At 35.3% G+C, this 12,349-nt stretch overlaps 1 protein-coding gene across 1 annotated transcript; it reads right to left on the bottom strand.

Moving 5' to 3' along the window:
• Nucleotides 1-684: 684 nt before the first annotated feature.
• On the bottom strand, nt 685-10,558 carry LOC110459418. Its single transcript, XM_021511654.1, has 7 exons — nt 10,433-10,558; nt 8,684-8,786; nt 6,199-6,270; nt 4,262-4,337; nt 4,048-4,124; nt 2,902-2,968; nt 685-2,585 (listed from the first exon to the last, which is right to left on the bottom strand). The coding sequence occupies exons 1-7, from the start codon at nt 10,476-10,478 to the stop codon at nt 2,508-2,510; spliced, it is 519 nt and encodes a 172-aa protein (XP_021367329.1). The 5' UTR covers nt 10,479-10,558; the 3' UTR covers nt 685-2,507.
• Between the last annotated feature and the right edge of the window lie 1,791 nt (nt 10,559-12,349).

The following is a 12,349-nucleotide window of genomic DNA, read 5'->3' as shown; positions in this document are numbered from 1 at the left end:
ATAAATAACTCATTCATGAAGTTACAGCGAAAACCTCGCTGGTTTACAAACGGAAACTTTTCATAAAATTGGCCTTTAGCCAAGTATATACGTAGCTAGCGAGTTTTTCGCTGTAACTTCATGAATTAGTTATTTATAACCGCTCACCACACTACCATATACTACGCACACAACCCCAAGTAACACTTACATCAAATTGCTAAGTTTATGTTTGTTATCTTTTCCCCCAGAAATTTTCAGTAGTTTCTTGATCAGATTTCACATGGACCTTAGTTCTAACAAGGCAGAGCTGGGTTGCATGAAAGTCATTCAGTAATGAAAGTTTGATTTTAAATTTTAAGTCGTATCAAAGAGTGTGGAGTGTTTGACTTATTTATTCACCCCGTGGAGAAGAGAAAAGAACACTAACCGAACTTTCCTTGGTTTGGAAATTTCCATCTCAAAAGTGAATTGTGCGAGAGAAAGGTATGTCTACCGTCGGGATAACTAAAACTATTGTCTTGTACTTTGGAAAAGTCTGTATTACGATTATAAAAAAGTTCACCCATGGAATATTAGTTGTCTGTTGAAATGAGCATGTGCTGAGGAATGGGTGTAATAAGATTGTATACAGGATTCAGAAGTGTTACTCAAAGTCAACATATACAATGTTCACCTAAAAATGTATGACAAGGACACCGAATACATAGTTAAACTGTTGCTTTATTCAAAACGAAACAAAACAATTTAATTTAAATTTAAAATAATCTAACTTGCCTTATAATACACCATGGCATACTCAAAACTCTATCTTGTTAACGAGAAATTTTCAAAGTCTTCCGATATGGCAAACGTAACATGAAGCATGGATATATGAAAACAACGTACAGTGCAACAAACATCAGAAGATGTTATGCGAGTTCATTCCGTTAAACATCCATCTTGCCCTTGAACTCCAGGTTTTGTTCAAGGGTATTTACGATTTAATTTAATTAACAAGAGCTTGTTATCAATTTGCAAAGCTCTTGAGCAGCAAATATATCAAAATGCTAACATTTTGGGTTACAAAGAGAGCCACATATCAAATAGTCTAATGATAATTTACCTCTTAATCAATTCAACTAATAAATTAAACTTCATCTGCATAAAAGGAAAATGTTCACCCAAAAGAAAAGCACATAAAACACCGGTTATGTGGAGTATAAACAAATTTGTAAGCACAAGACAATATCACAAATCATCTGATTGATCCTCTTTGCATAAATACCATTGATGCTACTACATTGCCTCTTATTTTTTTTAACCCAAAAATAAACTAACTTTGCCTTTTCATTAAATTCCACCTATTCAGTATTGAAAATTCCACTGAAATGGATTTTTCTTCCACTGGTTGCCATCCCATGTTGATTTTCAGATATCATCATAGTCGAACTTCAGTGGGTAATTGATATAGCACGCATTTCTTAAAAGTTAAATGAAAACCTTTGAATTCCTTTTCAATAGTCATGAGATTTTTCACAAAACCTAAGTTGGCCGCTAGCAGCCATACTGATTTTCTGATGTGTGTCAAAATCAAACTTGAGCGGGATATCAAAACTATATATAAAAAGTTTTATGAAAGACCAAGCATTCCTCCAAGATTCATTGCACAGAAACCATTTGTGCAGACGAAAAACGCCAACAGTGTAATTTCTCTATGTAATTTTTCTTTAGCATATGATGCAATAAAGTTTCCAACCTTTTTCCTAAATCATTTTGATATCCTTACATGTCTTTTTTTTATGGAAAGAGAAGATGGAGCCAGCTTTTAAAATTGAACACTTTATCTGATGCTGTACATGTGCTATAGTGTTGAACAATACAGTAAAAGTGGAAACTGTCATGTCTGGAAATACTTTAGTTTTTTCGCCTTTAGTAAATAAACATGAATAAATTATTTCTGTCCCTTCCATGACATCAAGAGGCAAGTACACAATGACCTTATGGCATTGCAAAGAACAGGGAAGCATATTTTTTTTCTAGCATGTGAATGTCTTTGGTCATTTTAAATAAGCCAATCAAATGAAATCGATTCTGACCTTTTCATCACTTGTGCTATAACGGAAACATGTTCATTTGAATGGATTTGGTTGTCCAGATCATTTGAGTTCCTCCACAATTCTCTGTGAAGGCATGTAGGTACATGAAGAGGTCTAGAGTAATTGTTTCAAGGTTCCGCCACCGATCTGAAAAAGGACAATTGGGTACCCATAGAGAGGTCTTCATGCATTCAAGACCCTATCATAAATCTGCTTAAGGTCAATGAGGAACCAAAACAGTTTAAAGTCTTGATGCTTTGAAGACCCTGCCATAAATCGAGGTACAAACTATAAGGTACCACACAGAGAGGTCTTGATACTTTCATGACTCTTCCACAAATTCTGGTAAGGACATCGAGGGACAAAAAGAGTCTCAGTTCTTGATGATTTCAAGACTTCCACAAATCTAGGTACGGACCAATAGATACCCATGGAGACGTCTTGGTTTTTTCAAGATTCCATCACAAATCTTGGTATGGTTGGAATATCAAGAACTGTCTTGATGTCTGCTCTCAGCAAAGGATGCAGCTGAAAAACACAAGTAAGATGCTTTTGTAATATATCAAACTGATAGCACTTCAATTGTAACATCACACTGTTCTCTGCAAAATACAGTATTTTTTTTCTTGTGAAATTGCCTACGCTCCATCTTCGTTTAATAATACAAATATGATCATTTCAAATGTAATACAATTTTGGTGAAGATGTGATTATATGCTCCTGAAAAACTGATATTGACCTCGACTTTACCTTGGTCAGTATTGCTTTCTGAGGTCCATATAAGCATATATATTTACCGAAATAAAAGTCGAAAATTGATAAATAAAATTCAATGTACACTTACGTCTGTACTTTCTTCCTCTAGACATCTTTGCCTCTTTTCCAGTTCCTTTTCCATGGCTTTACAAGCTCTGCAAAAAATCGGATAAATTCTACACTGGCCATAAAAAAACAAGACTGTTATATACATGCAAACACCAACTAAATGTCATAAATACACAAAATACCAGCAGTGGCCACTTTAACATGTCGGGTCGGTTCTGATTTGGGGAGAACGAGAAGCCCAGAGAGTCACCAGTGCTAATCTGTGCCATCATTATTTATGTTTGCTAAGCATGAGATGCTCTGGGAATTTTCTATGTACATGATGTACATCAAAAAAAGATTAAAACCAAACTACTTGTATCATTCACATAATGCGATACATTTGTAGATTCTTCAATTTTCCTCATGACATATTCCTTGGGTGCAGAGAAAGTAAGAGAGCATAATCCCTGGAATTTCAGGGACGGATATTTGCAAAATGGACAAACTTTTATAACAGTTGAACACATTCTAAAAAAAAAATCTATAACACACAAGTTGCATGAAAGTCAAGCTTGATTCTTAAACGAAACATCTGATATTATATCAGTAGTTAAATGTCAGATCATCAGATACAATTTTGAATTCTAGATTTAAAGGTGTTGAAGGTTTGAACATATTTATGTAATCCCTGTTACCTTCAAAGTAGGTAAAGGATATTTACTTGAGGAAACTTTAGAGTGTTCAAACCTGAAATGTAACTCCATAACAAATAGCATGGCCCTCATACAAATTTTCAAAAGCTTTAACTTATAACAGCCTTCGTTGACCTTTGACCCCAGTGTAACAAATGTTTTAATAAAATATAAGACAAGATGTCCATGCATGACTGGTATTCACAACAAACTCAAGTATTATGACTTGACAACATGACTTTAACATAATGTCATTTAATGATTTTAACCTATTGGAACCCTGTTCTTAGAAACGAGATCAAGGTCATTTACTTTGAAGATTTGTTAATTTCATTTTAAATTCAGCACATTTCTTTTCTTGGTTCTTATTGTCTTCTTGGAGATGAGCAAAATAGTATTTGTATCATATTTTGATAGAATACTTTGCGAATAGTCAGAGAAACTTTTTATTTTGGTTTCAGTAAGAATATGATTTATATAAGTTTAAATACTTCTCTGCTTTTTGTACAGCACTCTCCAGGTCCTCCTGGTGCTGGGCTATGTCAGACAATGTTGAACTGTAACTCACCTGAAACACATCAAAACAACTGTTAGAACAGGCTAAATTCTGATCTTGGACTAGTTACATTACACATTGACGAAGGACTTGTAAATACCCAGCAAAAAAGGATAAGTGTCTAACCCTGAATTATTATGAAAACCTACATTTAACTTCTGCAGACCCTTGTAAGTGCCGAAAGTGTTCTTGGGTGTCTTTATTGCCTTCCACTTCTTCACCAAACTACAAAATATTAAGACATTTATATATTATATACAGTGATAAACGAACCATAATATATTTATCACAATAATAACAGAGTGGTCACCAGCAGTGACACTGTGTAGCTTCCTGTCATCATCAGAATATTGCTTACTGTATGTACAGTTAGTAATATTCACCAAAAAAATTGCTTTATTTCGCCGTCACCAAATTTAGCGCGCACTGAAATATCCAGCGAATATTAATACATTGTACCATAAATTAAAACCTCCGTGAAAATGTATTTACAGGAACAAATGAAATGTTCTTTTTATCCATTTACTGCCAAAGAATGAAGATAAAAAACAAATTCTATGTCACATTTGATTTGGGCAAAACATTCGTAAAATAAAACCCATAACAAAATATAAAAGTACACTTCTGAGACCAATAATTTTACCTCGTCATGATGAGTAAAATAGACCGAAACAAGCACGAATTACTAGCCTCTCAAAATAAAACATTTATACAAGACATACTTGTGTATATATAAATATAAGTTCACAGTGTTTGTGGTCATTTAAATGCCATATTCAAGTTCATTATAGCAGGGTATTTTATTATATTTTGGGATGAAATTTGGCTCTAGTCCCTTAGAATTTAAAGTTCAATGTGTTTTTCCCAATTTTGTCCAAAACCTCAAAATGGAAATTGATTGATGGTGCGTAACATCATTGTTCTGATCTCAATTGATTGATTGTATTTAACATCCTTGTTCTTATTATAATTGATTGATTGGTGGTACTTAACATCCCTTTTCTGATTATAACTGATTGATTGGTGGTACTTAACATGTTTGTTCTGATTATAACTGATTGATTGATGGTACTTTAACATCCCTTTTCTGATTATAATTGATTGACTGATGGTAATTAACATCCCTTTTCTGATTATAACTGATTGAATGGTGGTACTTAACATCCCTTTTCTGATTATAACTTATTGATTGATGGAACTTAACATCCCTTTTCTAATTATAACTGATTGATTGATGGAACTTAACATCCCTTTTCTAATTATAACTGATTGATTGATGGTTCTTTAACATCCCTTTTCTGATTATAACTGATTGATTGATGGTTCTTTAACATCCCTTTTCTGATTATAATTGATTGATTGGTGGTACTTAACATACCTTTTCTGATTATAATTGATTGATTGATGGTACTTAACATCCCTTTTCTGATTATAACTGATTGATTAGTGGTACTTTACATCCCTTTTCTGATTATAACTGATTGATTGGTGGTACTAAACATCCCTTTTCTGATTATAACTGATTGATTGGTGGTACTTGACATGTTTGTGCTGATTATAACTGATTGAATGATGGTACTGAACATCCCTTATCTGATTACAACTGATTGATTGGTGATACTTAACATCCCTTTTCTGATTATAATTGATTGATTGGTGGTACTTAACATGTTTGTTCTGATTATAATTGATTGATGAATGATATTTCACATCCTTTTTCTGATTATAATTGAATGAGTGATGGTATCTTGTTTCTGACTTAAGCTTTTTGATTGATGTATCTTACATCCTTGTTTTGATTTTAATTGATCAATTGTACTTTACATCCTTACATTCTATCCAACAAGCCTAATTTCTTGTTCTGGTTATTATTTAATAAATAAATCTTATTTTGTCAAAGATTTGGAAACATTTTGTCATATACTGTTTCTGTTAATGTTAACATTTGACTTTTTGATCGTTTGACATGATTTAAGTTAGTAACAAAAATGTAGGTTTAAGCACAGAATCAATGCTTGAGCATGAGAACGGTTTCACTAATACGGGCGCTGGTTTCAACTAGTTGCTATTTTTAAAACATACTTACCTATGTCTACATTCCTGGAGCTGTTCATTGATCTTAGAGTACTGGTCCTTCTTACTATTGGTTTTAATTGTACTGCAAGTAGATATATTTATATACGTATATAGATAAGTAATTAATTCATCCGACTCCATCCTCGATACTCCAAAGGTTACACTCACTTTCGCTCTCTGCACCCCTGGAATAGCAAAATTGAAGGCTCAGTGTGTGCCACCTTGTGGATGAGACAAGAAGACTAGTTTGATCGTTTGCTGTACATCAAAAGAATCTCGCTGTCAATGTAAAAATTGACAGGCTTTGAAGACGAGTGTCATTCCTTTGTAATCTTCAAAGGACAGGTATCAGCCTGTGATTGGTCAGGTTTTTTCACCCGAGACTAATTAAATAGCTAGTGGCCGTGGTGTGCCTTCAACTTTGCTATGACATATTCCAGGGGTGCAGAGAGACAAAGTGAGCGTAACCCCTGGAGTATCGAGGATGTGTAATATGCAGGACTGAAATTCAGATTCCTAAGGTACAGGGACCCAACAAGTTAAACTAACATATTATAAATGTGCCATCGCCATTAAAACATTTGTTTCAGTCCTTTACATAAAATCACTTGTTGTGATGCACTCTACAGGACTATAGTAGTTGATTGGTTTGGTTTGTTGGTGTTTTACATCCTTTTAACAGCTATGGTCATTAAAGGTCGTGCCAGGTTTTGGTGGTGGAGGAAAGCCAGAGTTACAAACAAAAAAACACCGACCTAGGCCTATAGCCAGTACCTGGCGACTGCCCCACGTAGGCCTCGAACCCACGATCCAGTGGTGAAGGGCTAGTGGTAGCAGAATGTCAGACGCCTTAACCATTGGCCACCGCGGCCCCATATAGTCGATGAATATTTGAATGTTTGAAAATAGAATAAGAAAAAGAAAGCACACAAAATGGCTTGGGCTGAATGCAGGACATTCACATTGCAAAGTCTACACTTCACCAGTGGTGTCAGCCAGGAATTATACAGGCTAGGCATCAAAATGAGTATCTAATTTATGGTCCGCAAAGCCTCTACCTTGACTGGGGAAATTATTCTGGCATACTTCTGGCATGTATAGAAAGTTCATAAAAAAATTCAAAGCATATCATATATTATCTCATGGAAACCATTTGTGGGGATGACAGCAATGCCAACAAGGTGATCCCTGTATGTCGGGCCTCTATATGTCTCCTTTATTTTGTAGGCAACACAAACAAAATTAAAGAATTATTTCGAACGAAGTGCGCTGTTGTTTTACCTTCAGTATGCAGATTTTATTTTATTGGAATATCTAAAATATCTTTTTTACATGTATTCAGAGGATCCACCTGTTGAAGTGGAAAATGAAATGATATCATACTTAACCAGTAGCCAAAACATAACATATCACATATAAGGAAAAATTATTCTTGCACCTTAGACAGAGATATCCTACGTCATACCCCATGCTAGATTTTTTCTATCTCGTCTGATCTGTCTTGTACCTTTATGTGACATTTCACAGCATTTTTACACTGCGATGTATTCATCAGCGCGTTAACTGCTTGAAATTGACAATTTGCATTTTAAATGTTCTGTTTTGTCGTTATTGTATAGTATAGCTTTTATGTTGTTAGATATTTGATGTTGTAGATAAAATATAATCTACACTGTGAAATACGTTGTCTTCCTTGTAAGTACGGACTACATTTTTACATGGAAGCATTCAAATGTAGCTTAAGTAGTGAAGAGGTCATTATCATTGAAGGCCCAAGGCGGGATACTTGTAGTTTTAAGCAAAATTGAAAAAAAAATTGAATTAAAAGGAGTGAGAAAGAAAATAAATTACCTGTAACTGAGCAAGATTGAGTTATCTCAGGCTAAGATACTGTAACATCCCAACCTCTGCTTACGCCTCTGTTACAGAATCTTAACCCTTGACTGAAATAACCCGATCTCACTCATTTACAGGTAATTGATTTTATTAGACTTCCATTGTAAGACAACAAGCCATTCGGATTGATATGTCTCGCCTGTGCCCTGCTTTGACCATCAATGCATATATCGGTGAAATAAATTCAACGTAGATGACATTTGAAATGAAACTAACTTAAACGCAAAAACTTCATGTTGATGGAGATGGCTGATGCTGACAAAGTCGATGGACCATGAAAGGTAGGCTGCATCCAGCATTTGATGCATGCATGGTTTTAGATGTACTACCTAAGATGCACCTGTGGCCCAAGTTTGGTTGGTCTAGCACTTATACTTTCAATGAAACTAACTTAAACGCAAAAAAAAAAAGTTGATGCCGCCACCGCCAGAAAAGCAACACCTTATATATGATTAGTCTTGCCTCTGCTACTTCGTGGGGGTCGAGACAAAAACCTAGAAATAAAACCTTTAAAAATATCTCCTCTACCTGAGCTTACCTGATCTTAACCAGGAAACATATCTTTTACTTTGTTTGGCCTAAAATATATATATGTATACCTGATTCCTTCATCTAGGACATCAACCAGGAAATCTTCAGATGTCTTGTCCATTTTCTTCCATCTTTTTATTTCACTTTCAGCAAACCTTTTGGTGGTCAGATCTGAAAAATATATTCACAATTTTGTCAGCTTATTTTAAACATGAGACAGATATATCATCCTCGTTTTTCCTCGGGTTAGACTCACCAGACTAGGTAGATCGTTTTGTACCAGATCGTACCACTTGGCTAGCGAATATGCAGATATAGTGAATATCCTTTTTTGTTAGAATGTATCATTATATATAATTTGTTGACTCTTTTAAATTTCAATAAAAATAAAGTCGGAAGGGATGCAAAACTTTAATTTTGTAAATATTTTTTACAGTGGAATTAAGCAGAGGTAATATTTTGTTACATTTTAACAGTGCTGTCTAAAATTAAACAAAACTACTTCTATTAGAGTAGGTATTGATGGAAATGGCATGTGATGTAAAGAGGAAACTGGGATCACTGCCTGCATCTTCATAAAGTTGTAGCAGAAGTACCAGTGGACTGGGTTGATCGTTGGCGAAAAGGTAGATCAATTGGTCTGGCCGTGCATTTTTCTGCTCCTGTTAAAAATTCCTGCACATGCCTATAGGGGTTCATTACAAATGTCTTATGCTGTACTGATGTGTGTCAAAGCACACATAAACACGCCTGATACACATATATGCTATTATGGCCCTTTCACGAGGGAACTATACCTCCCCAGACAACACTATAAGAGAACTGTTCCCGAGGGAAAAGGTCATAATAGATTTAGTACATCACATTACTGTCATTTGACGATAAAAAGACAAACATGAGGAACTTAATTGAAAACATATTTAATAATTTTGACCGTTCAATTCACTGGATTGAATCACCGCTAGGTCACATACGGCTCCCCCTTCCAGTAGGAAGTCTTTAAGGACTGCGACGGCAAATTAATTGTGTCGCCTACTTCGTCTTTATGCATTGCTGAGCCTCTGCGGAGCAATCAGCATTCCCAGTCCGGAATCTCAAAGCCATTTTGGCAGACGACAACAATGAAGTGAAAGTAGAGTATGTACAGCGCTCCCTAGGAGAAGGGGCGCAACTCTTAGCGTCACGCTTACTTTTCCCGCAGTCTCAGCGGTCCAAAAAAAGGTATAGTGCCCGTCTCCAGGTATAGTTCCTGTCGTCAAGGGCGGAAGCTAACTATACCAAATAGAACAAGGGTAGTTATCCAATAGCTATCCTAGAAATTATCATGTTATGTACTAAATTGATATGGGTCACAGCACACATAAACATACATGTTTGTGTGCTGTGACCCATATATATATGTAGCCCGTGATTCGTGGGAGCATACCGAACCCACAGGTGGTAAACACACTAATAGTAATATGATGTGTATTTATTACACAATTAAACAGTGATCAATATTCTACATGTAGTTAGTTTGTTTTGGTCTTTTCTCGCTGTATGGTTAAAAGATAAGGTCCCATCATGTTAAATTTCAGTATTTTCAGAAATGCTATTGGTCAAATCAATATTCTATGGGTACATGACCCAGGACTCGTATGTAGATTTATCACTGATACAAATCATATAACTACCTACAGCTGTAGTTTGCCCAGCACCTGTGACCGAACCTTCCAAATAATGTAAACAACCCTGTACGATATCATGCGCAAGGAAGCTTCATGTGACAGGGTATAATTTCACGTTTACACGTAACTTCGATGAGAGGACACACAAACCTGCGCTACGAGAACCAAATTTCCTCTTCTTCTTTCGAGGTGGCATTATTATTGTCTATTTCCTTTGCTAAGAATCTAGCCTACCAGCCCAATATCAAGCTCTGTCAAATGTCCCGCCGAGTTACCATCTAGGTTAAAGTGACGCTTACATCGAAAATGGGTAACACTAATATCCGGAATTTTTACAGCATTCACAAAATGTCTGAAAAAAATTCTTATGAAAATTACGTTAAATGAAAATATTGAAATCCTAACAACATATGTATTTAAAAATGTATATCATATAGTTCAGCAACAAAGCACCAAATGATTTCAATTACAGCACCATGAGGTAACAAGATAACAACTAACTCTACCTGACGATAATACAGGGGAGACAACTCTGAAAAAATAGACGAAACCCCACGTTTGCTATGTATAGAGATTTATTTTTTCATTTGAATAGTTAAGAACGCATAACTTTATCAAAAAACATAACAATTTATTGAGAGTGTGACCGTATCAAAACACAGAGTAGAATTAATCAAACAAATTGACAAAAAAATCCAATGATATAATATCAAAATATGCATTACGCATTTTTTCCCAAATTTGCATCGCCGGGATTATTAACCAAACTTTCCAAGTAGAAACCTAACACTCGAAAAAATGGCGGTAGCTGTACATGTTCGAGCTACACAAACATGTAAACAAGTAGAAATGGAGAGTATATCAAACGGGACAACTTACTGGGAACAAGTACCGTCACAGTACCCAAATCGGGACAGTACCCAAATCGGGACACTTGAAGGAAAAAGTCACAAGAAATGTGCATGCTGTGCAAAGAAATATTCTAAAACTGAAAATATTGATTTGAAGATGCTAATATACCAATAAAACATTATATGAACTTTATTTACTGCCACTTATACATTTTAGTTACAATCACAGTTTTAGTTTGTAAATAATGACTAAAATGTAACGTTCTAAATTGATGTGCCATGCGACGTTATTGATTTTCAATTTGTGTATGTGATTTTTCACCATCCTTCTATTTCACAACTTAATTCAGAACGACCATTGACTCTGAAATATTCCAAAGATATGCCATGTTCTGCTAAATACTTTTTTCATCTCCAAATATAAGCCAAAACTGGTAGGGGTGTCCCGATTTTGGGTACAGGTACACCTGTTTCGCGATTACGTAACCATGACTATATTTTAGGGTTTATTTATAGAATCATGCGCCGGAAATATCAACTTGTTATCAAAATGAAAAGATAATGATATTTATTTAGGAAAAGAGGACAAAAAAAACCTCGGATCAGTACTTTGGTTTGAAATACATCAATATTTCACTAAAAAGTATCCCGATTTGGGTACTGTAACGTTAGTATAATGGCAACAAGTTAATTGTTTTGCTCTAGTGTATTCATCTTCAGAGGCCCTAATAGTCGGAGACTAAACAGACAACGAAGACTTACCTGAACTCCTCAGAGAGCTTAACAGGAACAAATTTACATAAAAAAATTCATATCAATTAAGCGACTTCAAAGGAAATTACAAAAATACAAAACCTAATCAAACTGAAGGCATGGGTCATTAAGGTCATTGAACAAGATGGGGGAATCAACAATAATTTTACGGACAAAACAACGGCCGATGACGTAAACCATTACTTTGAAAGACGCGGACACAATCTTGCGTGTAATATACCAGTCAGATGTTTTTGAAACACAGTCAGACAATAACACAATCAGTCACTGAGGAAGAGGTCCTCATAGCAGCCAATGGACTCGACCCAAACAACACAAGGCAGCAGATCCAGACAACTTCACTCTAAGGTCATCTGTGAACTGCCAACAGAAACTCGCAACACCATCTAGAGTCGTGTTCAATAAATCCATCCAAGACAGCAATTTACCAATCAGCTTGAAT

The sequence above is a fragment of the Mizuhopecten yessoensis genome, unplaced genomic scaffold, assembly GCF_002113885.1.
Source record: "Mizuhopecten yessoensis strain PY_sf001 unplaced genomic scaffold, ASM211388v2 scaffold10059, whole genome shotgun sequence".
In the NCBI taxonomy this organism is placed as follows: domain Eukaryota; kingdom Metazoa; phylum Mollusca; class Bivalvia; order Pectinida; family Pectinidae; genus Mizuhopecten; species Mizuhopecten yessoensis.
This window is presented reverse-complemented; position numbering and strand designations above follow the sequence as displayed.

Bases quoted from the DNA above. Each gene is read 5' to 3' on its own strand.
- LOC110459418 (XM_021511654.1), bottom strand. From the start codon at position 10,478: ATGCCACCTCGAAAGAAGAAGAGGAAATTTGGTTCTCGTAGCGCAG. The intron at 8,787-10,432 runs GTTTGTGTGTCC...TATATTTTTCAG, and splicing joins ATTTGGTTCTCGTAGCGCAG to ATCTGACCACCAAAAGGTTT. The intron at 4,338-6,198 runs GTAAGTATGTTT...AATATTTTGTAG, and splicing joins CTCCAGGAATGTAGACATAG to TTTGGTGAAGAAGTGGAAGG.